We start from the raw sequence: 21,314 nt of genomic DNA, 5'->3' as shown, positions 1-21,314 counted from the left end.
GGAAAAAGGAAATAGTTCTGGAACAATGCAAACAGAGGCTTTAAATAACTATCGGAGAGGTGCAGTTTACTGGAAGTTAAAAGTTTTATCACTGCTCTCGCAGCGAACCTTGAATCCCACAGATGACAGGCCCCACCTGAACTAGCAGAGGGAAGCATGGAGACAGCCACCCCCAAGGCAGAATGAAAAAGAATTATTAGCCAAGATCATTTTCTCCCTCATTTTACTCATCCACGGTCATTCCGGGTGCACAGCGAGAAGCCAGATCTGAAGCCCAGAACGCCGAAAGGAGCCGTGCCTGCCTGCCAAGGCCAGGTTAGCAGGATTACCAGCCTGAGCTGCCAATCCCCAGGCACACAGGGCGTGCAGGGCGCGCAGGCAGGCTCATTAGCAAACTCTAAAATTACAACACAGCCCAGAATCGGGGCTTGCCGGGGCATGGCCAAGGCACAGGACAGGTGAATCCCTCTCGGCCCATCCCGGGTCACACGCGGCTCCCCGCGGGGGTTTCCCAGGGAAGCTGCTCCCGGTGGCAAAGATCCTCCAAAAGGCGGACCCCTGTGGGGGATCCCGCTGCCCTGGCCCATCAGGTTCGGCGACATCGAAGCTCTCAGGGTTTAGAAAGGCAGCGGCTTTTACTGCTGTTTACATGTCAAACAACAGCATGATTCACATCGCCAATCCCGAGGCGCTGCCTGGAAACGAAAACCGGGACGCGTACGCCCTGGCCACGCCCGTCTGCTGGACGGTGTCTGCTGGGGATTTTATTTACAGAAGCAGAAAATAAACCATAAAAGCGCCTCAAAGCCTGAGTTCCGCGGCGGGTCCCGGCGGGCGGGCAGGCAGCGGCTCGCCGGGGCCGGGCAGGCCCGCGCAGGTGGGACGGCTCCTCCCCCGAGCAGAGCCCGGCGCAGCTGAGGCGGGGAGCGGCATCCTGGAATCCCGGGACCGGGACAGCCCCGGGGGAGCCGCTCCCGCTGCGCCCGGGGCTGCCCCAGCGCAGCGCCCTACCAAGGACTACAATTCCCATCGGGCATTGGGGCAGCCGGAGCCTCGTTATGCCTATCACTCCCAGCACGCACCGGGGAGGTGTACGACAAGGGTGCGTGGGCGTGGCGCCGCGCAGTGCAAGCTGGGAGCTGTAGTTCTCCCGGGGGTGGTGCCGTGCCGGAGCAGCCATGCCGGAGGGGACGGGAGCGCTCCGGGAGGTGCTGCCCAAGCAAGGTACCGGCGGCGAGCACCGCCCGGCCCTGCCCGCCCAGCCCGCCGCTCGCTCACGGCCCTTTTCTCCCTTTGCAGGGCAGCTGGCGATGGAGGACACGGCCGCCATGGTGCTGTGCAAGCCCAAGATCCTGCCCCTCAAGTCGGTGTCGCTGGAGAAGCTGGAGAAGCTGCAGAGGGCGGCGCTGGAGGCGGCCCAGGCGCCCGAGGCGGCCCCGCCGCCATCCGCGGGGGCCGCGCCGCCGCGGCAGTAGCGCGGAGAGGGTCGTGCCCGGCCGCGGCCGCGATCCGAGGTACCGCTGTGTGACGGGGCTGCGGATTAAAATGTGGCCTGAACGCAGGCCGTGGTGGCGGGCTGGGCGGGGAGGCCGCGTCGGGCGTTGTAGGTGTAGAAGTTGCGCTGGTCGCTGCCCAGGCGCTGTTTTAAACGCGTGTTTAGTGGTACCAGAACCCCTCGGAAAGCAGGAGGAGGCGAATTCCACAACCCTCTGCTCCAAGCCGGGCTCACCAGACCCGCTGGAGGACTAAAGCGCTTGGCTCCTAGAGCACAGCATGTTCCCAGCCCTGGAATGGCTATTCCCAGCATTTCGGAACACCTGAAATATCTTGACGTGAAACAGAAAAACAAAGGAGAAGGCTGTACCGTGTTCCTGTAGGCGAATCTTCCGTAGATCCGTCTTGTTCTTGAGCCAGGGCTTGGCGAAGCTCTGCAGCAAAGACACATTCACACTATCTGTACCAGGCTGGACGCTCCTACGCAAGTCAGTTGTGTTTTCCAAAACAGACCTGGTAAATACTTACTTACCATGAGCTTAATTATTCTGTGCTCTCCTCCTGACTGCAATACCAAAGGGCAGCGTTACATGTACTGCTTAATTTATTCTGTTTAAAATAAATAAAAAGGAGACAGAAACAAAAGCTTCACAAAAAATATTTTTAATATGTTTTACCAGAACTTTTCACTTTTCCAGTTACATAGAAAAAAAGACAAGTTTGGTACATGGGGGCTGAAACCATCCAGTGTTCTCCCCTGAAACAGATGTATTCATCTTGTGACCCAACTGTATTTCCTTGGGCTCTTTAAAACAAAGAAACTGCTATTTTTTTTTAACTCCCAAAGCACAGTATTTCTTTAGCAGCAATGGAAATGGGATCACAGCAGCTTAACTTGACCCTTCTATAATAAAGCTTTATATAAACCAGTGATTTTATGATGACAGCACTGTCCTGGAAAGAGCGAGCGGCAGTCAGACACTGATGCACACGTGGAATGATTAGGTCATAAACATGGCACATACAGAGATAGCTTATTTCAAGGCACCACCACAGCAGAGTGGCCAGTTGTTCTACTATATGCCCAAAGAAAGAACGCTTCTTCCTGAAATTTACAAAACTATTAAAAAAACAAACAAACAAACAAAAAAAAAAACCAAAAAAAACCAATTTGTACCCAAAACATGTGCTCTTAAAAAAATACGAACTGTGCTAAGCAACTCTTAAATTTGGTATGTCCTAGATGTGTATACATATATACATACACACACCAGAGGAGCATGCGTGTTGTATATATATCCATAGCAAGCTACGTTCCCTTTCAACTTGTAAGGCTTCGGGAGGCGGTTCTCACATTCAGTAGCTTTCTAGCTTCAGACGACCTCCATCTCCTTCACTCACAAAACGCTTTCTGCCCCTGTAAGAAAAGAGAAAGTATCTTTTCAGTAATTTACAGTAGCATTGCTTGGTTTTTTTCTCGCTGAGAAGAATCTTCTCTTTTGTCTTGGAAGTCAAATATGAAGTGTAAGTTCAGCAGTGATCACAATGTCAGCTCAGCTGCCTAAAAAATGCTAGTTTGGAAACCTAGGAATGGTGCGTTTCTACTTGAAACTGAAGTACACAAACCAAAAATGCCTCTCAACATATAACTGGTAAAGTATAATCAAGCTTTTGATGCAGTGATGACTCTCAACCGTCCCACACACCCAAACCTGCAAAACATTTGATACCAACACACGCGGTTTTAAGTGTAAAGTCCACAAATGGAGGCTGTTCTTGATAAAAATGCTAACAATTCCAAGATCCAATTTCACAAGCTGTCAAGATTGTGTAAGAACTCTAACAAAACATCCAAAATAGAAAAGACCTGTCAAATAAATAGTATTCCTAATGCATAAAACTGTGAATAATAGTTTTAACATCCTATTTAAAAAACTACATATATTCCCCAGAGGAAATGAAACTTATTAACAGTTTTGTGACCAGTAAGGAGGTAACAGCATACTGATTAGGTACAGTTCACACGGCATTACTTAGCCTATGAGTAACCAAGCCATAACAAACCAGAAGTATTGTACAAATCACAGGAAAGATATGATAAATGGGGTGTGCAGAGCTTATCCCATATTAGTGTCCTGTTCCTTTTAATATAAATATTAGGACTGGTTGTCTCATCTTAGAACTCTACTGATGCTGTTTGATAAGTTGAAACCATTTTTAAAGGATTTTTTTTTTCGTTTCCCCAGTATAGCTGACAGTTTTCCACTGTCACCTACGTGGACCGTTGTGACACCTGGATCTTGCAGCTTGGTGCTACACGGATTTCTCCCAAGCAAATCAGGAAAGCAGAGGACAAGCAGCCTTCATCCTCTGGGGAGCACTGAGAGGTGCTGCCTGGGATTTACAGGAGGCTGCCTTTCCTCAAGTATTTACCCCAGCCTTAATACACGTTTTACCAGTCCAACCGTTTGTCCATCCTCTAGTTTTCACTTCCAAACAGTCACACTTTGGTCCTTTCTGTAACCTGTGATAGGAATGAAGAGCAATGCCTTTGCCCATGTACACTGAAATGAGTACCTTGAAGGGCAGAGGTCTCTCAGAGGTTTGGAGATGATTCCAGCCTGAAAGCATTCCTCTACAAAGCGCTCGAGCACAGAATAGGAGTGTGGCACATCCAGGTTAATGTCTGGGATTTCACAGTAAACCCGTTCATAGCCCTGCAGTGTGAGGATTCAAATAATCTTTGGGTTATTCTATGATTTTATCACAATGGTTTTAAATACCCTTCTGCATTCCAGAGGGTTGTTTTGTTTGGTTTTTTTTAATACGGTTTCAAAAACCTAAAGCACTGCAGCCACAAGTCAGTAGAGAAATAAAGTATATAATATCGACCCATACCATGACATTATGCAAACATCTATCTACATAAAAACACAACCTGAACTTCTAACTGCTTTAGAATTCAGAAATCCAGACAGTATGAAATCTGTACATTAGCTTGCCTGTTACTACATGGGAAGTAACACGGGAAGAAAATAAGTCTTCAATGTAAGTGAATAAAATGTGGCCACAAATGACCAACAAATGCAGCAGGGGAGAGACGGGACAAGCAGAGATGACTTCATCACTTCCCACCAGCAACACAGCAGGGTCTATTTTTATGTAAGTGTTGATGTGGTTCCCAGTCTGCCCTGGGACAGAATTGCTGTCCTGTACTCATCCTGAGAAGTAAGTCATAGATGATTCCAACTGTGCAGAATACTTATTTCTATACTGCTCTACTTGTCATTTGTAATTAGTAGGCCTTTATTGTACTACTTCAGTTACAAAGAACTACCAGATAAAAAGACAAATTTAATAGATGAGGCAATATTGCAGCATTTTAGATTATTAGTTTTAACCATTTAACTGCATAAAGGCAGCTGGAAATTTTGGAAGTTATTATGCAAAGTTCTCCAAATGCCATACTTACTCTTTTCATTTGGTCCACAGTAATGACAGAAGACTTCCACAGAGTTTTCAACAAATCCAGTATCATTTTAAAGGTCTTTTCTCCAGTTGACTCCAAAACCAGTACAATGGCCTAAAACAAATCATACAAGTGTTTTGACTAAAATGGAAACACTGGCTCAGGTACAAGGTGTGTACAGAATGAGGTACAGAAAGGAGTGAATGCGTTATTATGAACTTTCTGGGGAAAAAAAGCCCATTTACTACATGCACAAACAATTTCAGTTTAATATTATTATTATTACAAAACAAAAACTGATGAAAAGTTCTTCGGGTAAGATAAAAGGTATGAAAAATCAGAAAGGACTAGATAGAATGAAAAACATAGCCTTTCTGTCTCTGCTTCAGCACTACATGGCTATGCCCATGTGGCAGTGCAGATGCAGTGCAGATGGCAATTAATTAATTTTGTGAAATTAATTTAGTATCCATGGGGTTTTAATTTTGTATCCATGGGGGTTTCTTATCTGCGATTACAGAAGGACTCAGAAGCTTAAAATCTACAATACTGCACAACCCCCATCAACTGAAATGATTCTGTAGTTTTATTGTGAAGGAATTTTCTATAACGAGTCAATTTACTGAAAAGGAAATTTTGTAGATTGTGGGTGTTCAGCTTTATTGGTAAACAATCATTTCCCAATTTGGCAGATAAAAGAGTACAAATGGGAATAGTCTCCCATATAGGCTGGGTCTGAAATATGTGTTTATGATTATGCTGGGTGAAACAATCCCACCCTGAAAAAGGAAGCTCTATAACTTAACAAAAACAGGTAACACCCATTAGAATACTCAGATATCTGAAACTAGAAGGAAATAAACACCAAAACAAAGCATGGGAGGTTTTTTTCTTGCTATTCCTCAGCAGAAAATAAACCGAGATCTTACTTTCAGGAATTTATACTAATCTGAATTCTATAATTTAACCCCCAAAAATTACTTCTGGATCTTCCCAGAGTCAGCAGCAGCTTACTTGTTGCACAATGCACACACAAATGAGCGCACAAACCATTAACTTTACATGAAACAACTTAGTTATTCAAATAACAGAATAAGCAACCTAAGCTTCAGATGCCAGTTGTATTATTTGCATGCCCACATCAAAATACCAACAATTATTAAAGGGACTGATTTCTCCTTACTTCATATACAAGTTCATGGTGAAAATGGGGTACTTCCAGTTCCTGAAGGCAGCGTTCTGCTTCCAACACATCTCCAGAAAGCAAATACTCTTTCAGCAACATATCAATCTATTGAATTTTAAAACAAAAACCCAACACTAATTAGATACAAAATTTAAAAGCTGTCAACTGCTTTGATAATCCACTATCAACCCAGCAGCAAGTTAGTTCCTCAAACTTGGTGCCAATGCTTTTATAAATGTAATTAAATTCAGGCATTAATTAAATGGAGATGTTATCAGATGAAACACAGTGCAGGCCAAATACCTATCCACAGTGATGATAAAGAAGCACTAAAATCTTTGTTTTTTAAGCTGTGTGTCACCATAAAAGGTGCATATGGGTGTCATTAAGTTTATTCTCTCCTTTGAATGCCTCCTCCTATCAGCTGTTACACTCCCAACCTAGAAATTTTAACATGACCTTTTCCTTTAGACCTGCTTACTTTATAGCATGGATCTCTAAACATTCCTGTTTCTTCCTCTTTTTTTCAGTCATTACTGTGATTTTGATCAGCAATGCCAAAAAAAAATAGTTATCCAGTTTAGCCAGTTTCATCTTAGCTCTTTTAATTACTTCATAACTTTATACTGTGATTCACTTAAAAAGCTGAATGCTTACAAGTTTTGCTTAAAGCAAACATAAACATATACTTGCAATACAGAGTGTTGTACTAGCATGCTCCCAGCAGTGACAAATACTACAAAATCAACGAAATTATCTACATCAGTTCTACTGCTACTCTAAATCAATTATATAAAAAATAAAGTCCAAACAACAAAACAAAACCAATGCTCATGACATAAGGCTTCATTTTAGTATGGGATACGCGTCTCTCTTCCCTGTACCCCAAACAAAGTAAGCTCAGACCAAGAGCCAACAGGAGAGAGGGGAGTGCTGCCATTACCTCTTTGACCAGGTGTTTCACAGACTGCTGGCCCCCTCCTGCCCCCCACACGCTGTCGATGCGCTTTCCTCCCTTGCTCATGCTCAGCAGCACCGTCGCTCGGTCCAGCGCGGCTCTAAAGGCAAAGTCAGTGCTTAAAACCTGATTACAGAACTTCATTAGATGCATCTGCAACTTCCCCCATGGCCACTTCTCCTCAGACAAAGCTACCAGATCTTTGGGAAGAGGTCAGGGTTATCAACTCCACAGGGACCATTCAGATAAAAAAAACCAGCAAATGAGCTCCCCACGTTGTCTGTCACCCTTGCACTCCTGCTCACACCAAGGACAGGTAACAATCCTGCGATGGCGGTAAAATAAATCACCAATGCAGAACCTCAAACATCTTCACAAAAATCAGCCGAATATTTTCTTATGCAGAAATGGATTGTATCCAGACTCCTCCAAGAATGCAGCTTGGCAGGTGGATCTCAAAACGAAAAAGGCCTGAGTTGCTGCCACACTCAAGAACAGTTTTCTACTGAAATACTATTTTCCATTTGGGCCTGAAGAATTATGAAACCTTTAGAATTTAAGCCAAAGAAAACACTTCAGAAGGTAAATATGTAGTTGAAAAAATAGCAAAAGTTAGGGATGCCTGCCAGTTTATTGAAAAAAAGAATTAAAAGGGAAGTAAAGTAAAAAAAAAAGAAGTCTGGGATACAGTATGTACCATCCGTGTAAAGGAGGAACAGTTCTCCCAGTCCTCATGCTGGGGGCAAGCCAATAACAATAACTCTATTCACCAAGATTTAATGAGCAGGAAAGACTGGCCAAGAAATAACAAAGGCAGCAAAGCAACCCAGATGTGCAGAATGCAGACTACAATCCTTCAAATCACAGGACACATTTATATAAGTGACAGACAATTTTCTTAATTTGAGCCACCACGGTAGGCAGCTAAGAACTGCTCTTCCGTCTCAAAGTGCCCAACTATAATCACTGCAAATGCAACTTCTGGAACAAACAGGAGTTCAGCACCTCCACATCAAGCCTAAAACATACACTTATGGGGGTAAGAAAAATAATAAAACATGACTCATTATTAAAACATCCTTCTTTGTCAGAGATCGCTCCTTCAAACTTCTCACACTGACATGGAAAACAATTGTACTTCTTGATAAATAGAGCATTACAGAAAAAATCTCAGAAATCACTGCACAAGCTTCAAACCTTCCTAAGGCAAAACAGTTAATCCCTTGTGTATTTCACAACATATTTACAGCAGCTGTCCTGATGCTATATTTACCCATTAATCATATTAAAGCTTTTTCTAAGACAAAACCTTCTATAACCACTACTTCTTTAAGCTCATTTTTCACCCTCAAACATAAGCTGGACAACAAACCTGACAAAGTGAACTCAAATGTATTAATACATTTTTTCAGAACTCAGTAGTTCTCCTCTGACTTGAGTCAGTCTGGATGTTGATGATTTTGTTGCAGATTTTATGGGTTCTTTTTAATTTTAAATTTAAAAAGAAAAAAAAAGGAAGTTAAAGAACTGCATGGTTTATTCTGAAGGTGTAAATTCCTGATCATCATCTTTGACATTTAATTTGGAAGAGAAAACTGTCTCTGTATAGAAAACAAGGAAATTACCGAGCTTGGACACAATCCACAGTGCCTTTGTAGCCATCTATGTAGGTACTGCTCAGGATCCCATCTCCAACAGCCCTAGCAATGAACTGGCCCACCAACTGCAACAAAACAGAAGCATTTCTAATTAAATGCTGAATTTCAAAGAAGTTCTAAGTAGATAATTATAATGTGCTTGGTTTTCAGATTTTATTTAAAAGAGCTGTTTCAAAGTGAAAACACAGCCTGGGTAATTGGGAGAGGATTACAAACAGTAAGAAAATCAATAGGTATTTTTCAAGACACGGAGTCTATTGCAGTTCATTTGATCTATTTTAGCCACAAAAAAGCTTTTGACTACTGGCATAAAGATTTACAAATATACCTGCGGTGCCCTGGGAGAATCCAACACCAATTCAGGCAGTTCTTTGAGCAGTCTATCAAAGGATTTTTCCACATCAGTTTTGCTTACTACTGTCCCACAAAGGTCGGAGATAAGCTTAGATGTCATTTCCCTGTGACTAGCCTTCCCCTCTAATGCCAAGGAAACAGCCAGCACTGGCACACTGTATTTCATTTCACCAAGATTTAAATTCTTCAGCATCTCCTAGATAAGATTTGAAAAACAAAACAATGAGATTTCACCATTTTTATTATTTAAATATATAAATAGACCTCAAATAAATATTTATGTGCTTATGCAAGTACATAGATGCTTCTGCTCACGTAATTAATATAACTGCTTGGGTATTCTCATAGGACATTTCTTACCAACTTCTCTATAAACTCATTCATAGCTGACAATTGCATTACACTGTATGTACAGCTTTGACCCCTAAAACAAAGAATAAAAAGGACCATAACATACCGAAACTTCATTAGTATCTCCATGTTCAAAATACTCCTGGATGATTGGCGTTAAAGTTTTTTCAAATGCCCTTTCATCAAGAGGTAAAACTACTGTTTCATAAACACAGTTCTCCTGTTTTAAAAGACAACAAAAGCAGATAACCTTACTGTCTTTTCTTACACCTTATGCAGCACTAATAGCATCAAAATAGTGGGGTTTTAATCCTTATTGCTTTTTCTTGGTAGTCAATATTCTGCCATAAAACATTAGACTCTGTCTCTGCTATTAAAGTGCGGGCAATGCTGGCTAATTGTCATACTTCTTCATATTTTGAATTGACTGTTAGCTGAATTCAACTGAAAGGCTGAATTTACTGTTAAACAATGGTAAATACACCAAACTCTGTTGCCAGGATTCAGCTGATACCACAGGAGCAGAGGTCAAGTGCCTCCAACACTGAAGAGAGAACAACAGAAGCCCCAGCCCAGCAGAGTTGGCAGTGCCACAGCACCTTCCCCTGCAAGTGGCACTCCTGTCTCTGGCAGGAACCCTGCCTTGTTCCCTCCTCCTTGGTGACTGCGTCACCAGACAGGTGGTGCCATGCACAGCTCACAGAAAAGGCATTTTCAGAATATTTGTGAGCAAAGGCATTCCCTGTGGGAAAAAGAGGCACACAGCAACTGCCTCATGTATCACCTGTCCTGCAGAGTTCCAGCAGCACCAGTCTCCCTATTCTAATTCAGTTCCCTACTCTCCACCTACAGAACCAACATAGAGACCAATACTACAGAGCTGAACAAAGACATCTGATCAAAGACATTTTTCAACCAATGTTTAATGGAAATAAACTTTTCATGATCAAGAAGTATAGTAGAAACCAAAAAACCTATCCTTCCATCACACCAAAATTACACAGAATGATCATTCTTCATTAAACTTTGTTCTATGCACTAGCTCCATTTTTAATGGTTATTTCTGTTAATGTAAAGTGTCAAATTTTAGGGAAAACTGATCCTGGAAGAAGGTTTTGATATTCTCACATACCATTCTTTCAGCAGCTATGGCTACAGCAAACACCCTCTACTCAAAGGACACCACCCTTGTTCAGCTTATGTCATACAGAATATACTTAGGGTCACTCTTGCAACTGTATTGATCTCAGAGACTTTAGCAATCTGTGTCTGTAATCACCATTTCCCTTTCAATGATACAAAGCCCCTCTGCCCAATAAGCTTTGCTTTCCTTCCCCTTCCCCCAGTAACAGGGCTCTAAGATACAATCTTCCATAAGGTACTCTAAATAAATATATGTCAACAAAATATCCATTAAGTGTTTATACCAAGCAGACAAGACATTGGGCAGGCTGGGATACAGGGAAGAGAAAAATCTATAAAGGATACTGTCCCCACTAAACTCTCAACTTGAGCAAGTCTGTGTTGCATTTCTAACAGTGTCTGTGTGCAGTATGGAACAGCACTGCAACATCCACCTCCATGGGAAGCAGCACTGGAGAACACAGCTGGGAAAGGGATGCTGCTTACTGAGGCACAGAAAGAGGGCTTGGGGATAAGATTTGTGAGTATTACACTGAATTCTACACCAGCTGACTTTTTATTAGCCAATCATCTATTCTTGAGCATAAAAATGAGCATTTCAGCGCAGCCAAGCTGACATTTATGTTAATTCACACGGCCATTGAAATCGATAAAAGGAAATATAAACCAACACTGCAAAGAAACTATTTGCATACCTGGTCATCATCATAATTAGGATCCTTAATATCTACTTCTTCCACATCATACACTTGACCTGGTGTTCCCCAAACTCCTTTACCACCTGCTCCACCTGGCAAAATACGGGAGAGTAAGTAAGGACTGCCAGTTTACAAACAACACTTGGCACTTCAACACAACATTCTTTCACTTAAAAGTCATCTATCATTGCTTGTGCCCATCTCCTGACTAACAATATGTGCTGAAGTGGGTGTGTTTCTCTGATAAGCTGACACTTCCTCAGCTACTTTTCATCACTTTCCAGTAAGACACTAGAAGCAGTATGGACTGCACAAGAATTACTGAAGGTTGAAACTGTACTTTCGAATACAACCATGATTTAAATTTGCATTTGTAACAGTCCCATGAACCACCAACAGGTCAGATTTGTGTATTAAGCCTGCTAAGGAAATGTACTTCCCTCGAAGACAGATGTTGATTGATCACAGACATTAGATTTGCTGCCACCTGCTACTGCCACCCACTAAATAACATAAAGGGCCAAATGTCTGCATAGAGACTGTGGTTCATGAAAACAATTCCCAGCAGAAAAAAATGTACTGTGCTTTGAACAAATCTTTATCTTTCTCATTCTACTCTCTTCACTAAGCTACACCAACCTTTCTTTGGTAGACCTCTTCCCTTTCCAGACCGGGATCGCCGGTCCAGGAGTTTCCCCTTTGGGCTCGTTGGTACAACTCCGATCTTCAGTGTTTCTCCATTCTCACTAACAGAGTCTCCTCTCCCAGAATCTCTAGAAGAGTTTTTCCTCAATCGTCTCTTTGCTTTAGCATTTATTTTGGCTTCAGTAATTGAAGTTGCAGGAATCCAGTTTCCATTGATTTCATTTTTTCGTTCCTCAGACCCACCATTTTCTTCATCACCAGAAAATGGAGCATCATTTACATTCTCAAGTTCTTAAAAACAAGACAGAAAAAAACCTTTTAGTTTTAAACAGTTTTATGTTAGAATACCAAAACACACTGCTTTTAGAAAGGATTATAATATCATACGGAACTCTTGTTTTCAACAGTGCTAAGGCAAACTTTGTTTTTAAGGTATGTCTACATATTGCAGTAATAAAGAGTTACTTATTCCCCTGCACAAAATATCCACAATCTAAACAGAGCAGATGTCAAGAGTTGGAAAGCAAATTAATAAAACCATACATAAATACATAAACCACAGAAAACCCCACCCTTGTTAAACAAAAACTATCCAAGCTCCTAAGTGCATTCGATCTAAGTGCCTCGTTCTCACTCCACCCACTCTTCTCTTGATTTAGAAACAAATGAAACTGCCAATACAGTACATTCTGTAGGAACTCACCAATGTTACAACACTCGTCACCAAAGTGAAATTAACTCCCTAAATCATCCATCAACATTCCCCTTACTCAATTCAAGGATTTTCAAACACAGCTCACCAGCAAGAAAAGCAACAGTTTAGGCACAGAAGAATATAAAAACATCACTACTTTTATATTTTGTTTTTAAAGTTGTGGGGGGAAAAATGCTGTTCAATACAAATCTTGGAGAGCTTGGTAACGAAGACTCCTAGAATACACAGTCCTTTCAATCAGTGAGATCTCTCTTCTCTGTGGATTGTCCCTCACTGTAGCTTCTGCCAAGACTGTTTCTAGACATGACATGACCAAATATAATGGGTTTGTTTTGTATCCAACAAAAAACTCTCTCACAACTCAAGCCTCTATACATATCTCAGAGCACCAAGAAGTACAACAACATCACTCTCTGAGGAAGCTAAGTACATTTAATGTTTAGGTCTGAAGTCTTCTTTCACAAAGTTACATTGTCCCTCACTTGCACTGTGGCGTTCAGCAGAATGTCTTACTTAGAGCATCATAAACAAAAGCTTTCACAAACTTCCCCTTCTTAACTAATTAAGATTAAAAAAAGAAAAAGCACCTGAGAACCTGTTTACATTGCAGTGCGTACCCTGGGAGTCCTTGCAAATTAGAAGACACAGAGAGAGAGAGAACAGCCTCAGCTCTCTGTTACACAGTTCCCCGTTTCTTCAGAACTGAGTAGAGTCCTAAAGACACAACCCACAGCACCACCACTAGCAGGGCAGTAAGGGGGCACTCAGAAGCAGCTGCTGTTCCAAAAGTGCTTTATAGAAAAGCTCACTGACAAACCCAGACCATGAAGAGTGTTCAAAATTTACATTTGAACTTAGCTAATGTATTAATTCACCCCACCAATACCTCCTCGTCAGCAACATGCATTTGGCAATATTTCTCAGAATTACGTTTTTGCACTTCAAAACAAGTTCATGAAAAATTGTTATTAAAGCAAAATGGACTAATAAAATATTGCCAATCTCCAAGTATTTACCCATATCAAAGAGTATATTAAACTGAGCAAACTTTGATGGAACTGCCTCCTTTGTGATCAAAGCAATAACATTTAGATACTGGTGTTCACAGATGTGAATGCTACAGCTGAGCAGTAATGCAGCCATTCCAGACTAAGCTTCATCTTTCCACTCATTACTCCCACAAAAGCATTCCTTTTACGCTTGCAGCAAGCTAAAAAAGAAAAGCATGCATCACATCCAGGAAAAGATTTCTCACAAGCAGCGTTCTCTGTTTGTCTAACATTTTAATAAAACAATGAGAGATTTGCATAAAGCTAACAGAGGGGAAAAAAAGAGCAAACCCAAACAGGTTTCCTTCCTCTCATTCCCCAGGAGACCCCATCAGCATCAACCAGCTCCTCTCAGTCAAATGCACTCAAGTTCTTCTTCATGCTCAGTCTCCCATGAATTTCTCCAGTTCAGACCTGAGACCTGGCTGTCCAGAAACTCCACTCTTCAATGACCACATACTTCTTTTGCAGTTCCCAAAGAAAATGGCCAACAGTTAACACAAGCCAGTCCTGACTCTGACAGCCAAGGATTAAAGGGGAGGCTACAATCCAACCTCCTCACACAATCCTAATCTCAGGTTCAAGACTAAAGGAAATCCTCCACAGGAAACATCCAACCCATAAGAATTGGTACTTCTCACTGCACTTCTACACTGTTTTTTATAGAACACTAACTTCCAGCTGCAACCTCTTTCTACATAATATGGTAACCAACTGGCCCTGTACTATTAGTTACCTAGTTAGGCTCGAAAAAACAGACTGAACACATATACTATTTTCCAAAAACATAAAATAAAATAAACCTTTAAAATAAAATGAACCTATAAAATGCTGCAGATCTTCCTTCCAGTTCCTCATTTTCACATCATATAACATATATATATACACACACACAGGCAGTAACAGTCTTCAACCAACTTTAATACTTTGCTTACTATATATTAAGAAGTTATCCAAATTTATCTCATTACACTGCCATTAAGCGTAGCAGGCTCACTTGAAATCTGTGCTTTTACAGGCAACCTTCATTAACAAAGCCTTCTACCAATTTAAACTGTCCAAACTTTGACAACCCAGCTCTCCGGCAGCTTTCCACCTATTACCCAAATATAATTCTAAAATGATGAGACCCAAGATGTCTTCTGCATTAACCTAATTTTGCTTAAATAGCAGAAATCATATGGAGCATATTGCCACCTCAACTGCATCACGTGCCATCTTAAAATGGATACGTGTTATTTTGAAAAAACTCTTTAACATGAAAGAGTCAGTGCAAGCATCATAACCGCTGGAAGATACAGAAAACAACATGAATCTCTGTTACCCTGACTAAGCATCATAAAATAAATGTGTGATATAGACAAAACAGTCCATTTCATGGCAGTCTCTAACATGTACTTCCTAAATTTTTCTCATGCCAGCCCACTTCCAATCAAGCCATTCAACATTCGTTTCCCCTAATTTTAAGGTAAATTGTTACATAAAAGCAAAATTTGCACCTCTTAAACACATCTACACATTTTACTTTTAAGTTTATTCTTTTCTTCACACCAGCACTACTTGAACTCAGATGATAAGGAGACAAGTACAACTACTATCCATTAACTTACAGAAATGCTAACTTCATTATTTTAATAATTAAAAAAACCCCAAAAACATAACAGAGCAGGATTCTGTGATATATAACTGAAAGACCTATTTTGTAAGTTTTTCTTTTTTTTTTTTTAAACCAGTATTGTTAAAAAATTATCAGCATGCTTTTCTGCAGAGAACACTTCTGGTCAGCTAAGCAATTTTAAGTGAAAAAAAAAAAAAAAACCAAACCAACTGAATACATTACTTACCTGTTGGGCTAATATAAATGTATTCCTTTTCTATTTCCATAGCTGCTTAACAGAGCTGACTGAAATGTAAAGTCTTAATGTTTTCCCTCCAAGGCCTAAACAGGAACAGAAAAGCTTAGAGAACAAAAAACAGTAGACCAAAGTAAAATGCAAAGGCTTTACTCCCAAAATATAAAAATGAGGGGCTTAAGCTATAATTAACTGTTAATTAACAGCTAAAAAGTTCCTGGGAAGGTAAATAGCATAGCAAGAGAGGCACCACCCTCCAGCACATCTAAGCCTAGATGCCTTAGCAGCTGTCAGTTCTGTTGCTTATAAAGAGGGCAAAAGCCGTTATTTTAAGGCTGAAAGTCCCAAGTATGCAGCTTTTTTTAGCTGATAAAAGCCATCTCTATCAACCTAGACTGTCCTGTTCTACCAAGTGGTTATCTGTATGAGTGTACAATATCAATGTTATAATTGCATCCACAAGAAAAACATTCTTCATGTGAATGATGTTGATAAAATGGTACCAATTTATCGAGTTCAACCCAGCCTTTAGAAAACAAGCTAATTTTTGATCCTCCCCTCAAGGGCATAGTCTTTGTTTTACTGGATGTGTACATATAGCTACCAAGCTTTCACATCTGTGCTTCTGCACCCTTCAAACACTCCTTGCAACCACTATTCTGCAAAGGATGAAGTTCTCCTCGTTTAAACACTTCTCCTTTTCTGCTCCTCCTTCTCCCCCTTCCTAGTAGCTGTTTTTCTCCAAACCACCCCATGTCACTGTGAACAGGATGGCATCATTCATCTTTCCTTTGCGTACACAAAAAAATTAAGCAGTCCCAGAATTCCCTCACACTTTTTCACCTGCAAGATTTTCACGAATCCCTTCACAGGCCCGGGAATATTACTGGTATTTGTGTCTGTCCCATAAGAATTCAGTAACCCTTTTTTCCCCATCTCATCCTTTTGCTGCCCTGAAAACTGTTCACCGTTGAGTGGTAAGATTGTGACATCAAACAGCTGCATTCCCTTCCCCTTTTATTCTCTTCCCTGGTTTTCCTCTTTCATGCCCACTTGCCTGCCACAGACCCATTAATGGTAAATGATTCATCACAAACCGTTGGCAATAAAGAAACCCTGGTTTGGGGCACAGCATTCAGCTGTCGTGGTCTTGTATTTCCTAATGCCAAACCAAACAGTTCCCAGCCTTGTGCAATAAGAGTTTTCCCCGCCCCACACATGTTTTTGAATAAACATTTTTCCTGAGTTACCTCAAGCAATCATTCAGGAGTTCTCAAGCGTTCCCAGTCACTGTTGGTGGAGATATTTTTCTGTGTGGGTCTCAGTCTAATCTGCACAAACTACCTTGTAAGAACAGTTTTATCCTTCCTAGTGGAATGTTCCATCAGTTGTCCACCTCTTGTGAAAAGACAAAAAAGGACAAAACCTGTGTTAAATAATAATCACAGCTTCCATCATTCGCAACCAAGTTCTAAATTCCAAGTGGAGAAATGCTCTTACTGTACCCGACCCTAGTTGAAATCCTCCACCTGTGGCAACTTAATAAATAACAACCCAACTTCCACATGATGTCATTCTGAGATTCAGCACCTGACTTGGTTTATAACAAGGATGATAGAATATCCAAGCCTGACAAGTCCTGCTGTCATACTGATGAGGAGGTGGGAGATACACTCTCAGTTTAGCAATGCATCTTCTCACTAACTCAAACCAGCAGATTGCTGGAGCTTCCGAACGCTGGAATTTATCACTGTATCCAAAACCCATCATTTTGATTTGCAGACTTACATCACACAGCACTACCAATAAAACTCGAACACAATTTGCAAAACTGCCTTTCAAACATCAGAATCCATGTTGGAAGAGATAATGCAGAAACAAAATGGACAGAAGTCACTTTAGGCAGAACATAAACGCTATGGAAATTTTTCAGATGAATCAGTGATATGAACAGTACTTTTAAAGTAGTTCATAAGACAAGGGTACTTTTCTAAATCACCAAATCCACCAACATGCTCGGTGCTCTGCACCCACTACTATTTCTCGCACTCCATCTAAACAGGCAATTCTACCTCAGCAGGCACATTAACCTTCAGAAACAACACACGCAGCAAGACAAAGCTTCCAAAAGTTATCAAGACCTCCCGTAGGTGCAAAGCATCCCTGAATAACTTCCACATAGCATCCACTTTTTTTCCGTTCTTCCTAACTTGAGGTAAACATCCCCCCATCACCGAAGCTTTGGAGACCTGCCAACACCAGCTGCTGTTCTACAACCACACATACAAAAGCCACGTTAAGAATCGGTAATCCTACCAAACCCGTGCCGCTGGCCGGGACCAACGGCGGCGCAGCGCCGGCGCTGAGGAGCGGGCGGGACCGACGGCTCAGGCGGCCGGGCCGAGGGCTGCAGGCCGCTGGGAGCGGGGCCGAGGGCTCAGGCCGCCGGGGCCGGGCTGGCGCACAGGCACGGGCCTGGCAGTGGCTGCCGCGGCCCGGGAGCGCCCGCAGCTCCCGGGATGCGCCCGCAGCACCGCCGCTCCCTCAGGGCCGCCGGGGCCGGGCCGAGACCCCCTCAGCCGCCACCGCGCGCGCTCCCGCTGCCGGCCGTGCACGCGCGCGCTCCCGCCGCCTGGCCCCGCCCCCGCGCGCGCGCCCGGCCCCAGCCTGCCCGCGTTTTCTGCCCCAGCGACACGGCCACCCGCGGCGCGGCCATTGGCTGGCTGCCGCCCGCCCCGCAGCCAATCGGCGGGCGGGGGCGGGGCTCGGAGCGAAGGCCGGGGGAGAGCGGGGAGGGCGAGACCATCGCGGGAGGGCCGGGGGGGCGGAGCGGGGGCTGAGGCGCACCTGAGCAGCGCCCTCCATTTCCGTGTGAGGCGGGATAGCACCGCCTGAGCCCTCCGTGTGAAGCGGTGCTATCCCGGGATGTGGGAGAACGGCTCCGCACATCCCGCCTGGGGGTGCTGGGTGTTAGCACCGGGGCAGCCGCGGGAACGCGGCAGCTGTGCCTGGTTCCTCCTCAACGTGCTGTCCTACTTCTTTAGTTAAAAGTCTGTTTTGGGTTTTTTTTTCCTTCTCTGAAGCAAAGCCGTCAGAAAAAAAATAACGTGTTAGCTCCTTTCTGTGTGCGTTTCTCTCTGCTAACAAGGGGAGTTCAGGCCTTTGGCTGCCTCCCCACGCAAGCCCTTCCCTCAGCGTGGGGACAGGGGAAGCGCCGCAGCTGCCCCGGAGCTGGCAGACGCGATTGCTGCTGCTCAGCCCATCGACGGGAAGAGCTGCTGCAGACACCTTCTCCCCTGCTGAAACGCTTGACACGCTGCAGGTTTAGGAGGAATGACATCCGAATGTGCCTGTCCGTCCACGGCCTTCCAAACTTTCCACCTTGTTTCAGTTTGCGTTTACCCTGTTTACTCTATACGGACTGCCTGAGGGCACGCACCTAATTACAGATGACAGTGTCCTCTCATTGTCATGTGCTTTGCCTCCATTCAGGTCTCTCCTCAAAGCTCACCCTTTGTTTTCTCTCCCTAATTTGTCACTCCAGAGAGCCCAAGCGATGAGGGAAGCAAATACAGATCCCTTCTGCTTTGGTACTTGTGCGTTGCAGGATTTTCCAGCTGCCAGCAAGAGAAACCTCCTCAGTTAACCAGACTATGACTTGACTTTTGTAGTAGTATTAAATATTTTTCCTGTATAATGCTACTCCAGGTTGGTATACTTCTGACTGAAAAAAGAGCCAAAGTTCCCTTGTGTAAGAGCCTCTGAATTAATTTACTGGCCTGGGTCTGCATGAATCATCCAAAATAGGTTTAAGATTTAAAACAACAATGATCTGTTAAAAGAATGTGCAGCACGATTGACATGTTTTCATGATACTTTCCCCATCAGCCAAATGACAGAAAGAAAACCTTTCTTGCTCATGAAAACACTAAATTGCAGACTTTTTCAAGTCAGAACAGTCCAACGTGCTCACACAAGATTTTTTTTTCACATGCGACCTAGAGGCAGTTTTAAAAGATGTTGTTTCCTCATCAATCAAAAAAAAGTTCATAGTTTGCTCTTTGCACCTCTGCTGACTTGTGCATACCAAGCAAACCACCACAGTGTCATCACCGAGATTTGGAAAATAAATTCTACCTATTAACATTGATTGTGGAATTCAGTTTCCCTTGCAAGGCAGAGTGGGGCTTTAAAGAGATTTTTCAGTAAAAAAGAAAGAGGTGACAGAGAGGCTGAAACAGTAACCAGAACCTGCACAAGAGAAGATGGCACAAAATACCACATCATGCCAATTACACATTTTAAAGCACCATGGAAAATTTCTAGAGGATTTTCTGATAAAGTTTAGGACTGGATCACTTCCAAGAGGCCTAAAAGCTGGGTCAGTAGTCAAAAGAAGATGAAAACCCCCAAACCATCCAGCACACCTCCAGACAAGAAAATTGTGTGTTTTTTTCTTTCTTCTGCTGAATGCCTCTATTAGCAGCTGGGTTATTGATCACTGAAAATCTTATTTGCACTTATTTTCTCATTTCTAAAGCGCTGTGACCTGCAAAAGAGCTGAGGTGCGTGAAAGATAATCTGTATTTTTCCGTTGTATCAACCAGCCTACTAAAAGACATCACCTCTTTTTCCCTTTCTAACCTCAAACATGCAGTAACTAGAAAACAGCTGATCACATGCTAACCTCTGAGCTGTAGAGACCTACTCGCTGCCTCCCGCCCTGCCTCCCCCAGACATATTAATAGCAAACATACCACCAAAATCCCCATTTAAAAAAAAAAAATAAAAAAAAATTCTCCTCCTATAGGAAAAAAAAAATAAAATAGAAATCTCTTTGGACCGTTTCTGGTGGATTTGCAGCTCGAGGCAGCCAGGGAGGGGTGTTTGCTCAGCTGGCCCCCGCTGCCCGACACCTGCATCCCGAGTTACCTGTGCCGCGCCTCAGCCGCCCGGCCCCTCCTGCGCTCGCACCCCTACGGTCGCCGATCACCTGGAGCAAAATGCTCGCACGGAGGCGAGCAGGTCACTTTCTAGCAGTCTTCCTTCCTTAGAGCCTGCTGGGTTGTTTTCAAACTCTCCCCTCCCTTTCTCACATGCAGGCCAAGCCCTCCCGTAACACCCAGGGGAGGGATCCATTGGCTGGAGTTCCCCAAAACGCGTGGAGCAGCCCTTCCCCCCGTGCCGTGTCTGGTGCACAATGGACACCGCGTGTCCCCGCCGGCCTCTGCCTCTCGCCGAGCTCGGGCTGACTCACGCGGGGCTTCCGACCTCCCGCCCCAGGGAGAGCAAGAGAAAAGCAGGGACCAGTTGCCTTGGGTTAGAAACACCACCGAGCGTTTCCCCGCTGCGGATTTTTCGAAGTTTTACTTTCTGTTTTAAATATTTTCGATAGGCAGCATCTGTGCTCCTGACACCTCAGCCGTGCTGTTTGATTACAGTCGAGTCTGTTACTGTGTCACTTGGAATAAGAATTTCCACACATAATGCAGACAGCAAGAATGTATCATATCTGTTAAATCAATCTGCTCTGTTCAGTTGCCTGTCTCTTGGCCTTCTGCTTTCTTTCCCTTCAGACTACTTTTATTTTTGCCTCTTCGGCTAAGGCGCCTTCATGAAACGAGCTGCAAACAGAGCAAACCCATTCTTCTTCATCAGGCAGCGTCAGCTCCAGGTTGAAAGGGTACTAAAACACGCCTTCACTTTTTTTTTTAATGCTCAGTAATTAGAGCTGCTTTTGA

The 21,314-nt window shown here is 43.2% G+C and overlaps 2 protein-coding genes across 3 annotated transcripts; one reads left to right on the top strand and one right to left on the bottom strand.

The window, feature by feature from the left end:
* The first annotated feature begins 1,017 nt into the window (after positions 1-1,017).
* Positions 1,018-3,958, top strand: BBIP1 (BBSome interacting protein 1). Its single transcript, XM_040071108.2, has 3 exons — positions 1,018-1,224; positions 1,300-1,514; positions 3,741-3,958. Exons 1-2 carry the CDS (start codon positions 1,179-1,181, stop codon positions 1,473-1,475), a joined length of 222 nt encoding a protein of 73 aa, XP_039927042.1. The 5' UTR covers positions 1,018-1,178; the 3' UTR covers positions 1,476-1,514; positions 3,741-3,958.
* On the bottom strand, positions 2,142-20,614 carry PDCD4 (programmed cell death 4). 2 transcript variants are annotated; one of them, XM_040071107.2, is made up of 13 exons: positions 20,506-20,614; positions 16,824-16,971; positions 15,565-15,659; positions 11,951-12,247; positions 11,309-11,403; positions 9,577-9,690; positions 9,094-9,315; positions 8,733-8,830; positions 7,093-7,207; positions 6,147-6,254; positions 4,967-5,077; positions 4,072-4,211; positions 2,142-2,911 (listed from the first exon to the last, which is right to left on the bottom strand). In XM_040071107.2, the coding sequence occupies exons 3-13, from the start codon at positions 15,602-15,604 to the stop codon at positions 2,851-2,853; spliced, it is 1,401 nt and encodes a 466-aa protein (XP_039927041.1). In that variant the 5' UTR covers positions 15,605-15,659; positions 16,824-16,971; positions 20,506-20,614; the 3' UTR covers positions 2,142-2,850. The 2 variants fall into 2 exon arrangements, with proteins under 2 accessions (XP_039927041.1, XP_039927040.1); XM_040071106.2 differs by lacking the exon at positions 20,506-20,614 and adding an exon at positions 17,890-18,007.
* Between the last annotated feature and the right edge of the window lie 700 nt (positions 20,615-21,314).

This window comes from Hirundo rustica, chromosome 8 (genome assembly GCF_015227805.2).
Source record: "Hirundo rustica isolate bHirRus1 chromosome 8, bHirRus1.pri.v3, whole genome shotgun sequence".
Taxonomy (NCBI): Eukaryota; Metazoa; Chordata; class Aves; order Passeriformes; family Hirundinidae; genus Hirundo; species Hirundo rustica.
The sequence above is the reverse complement of the archived record's forward strand: the minus strand, read 5'-3'. Positions and strand labels throughout refer to the sequence as shown.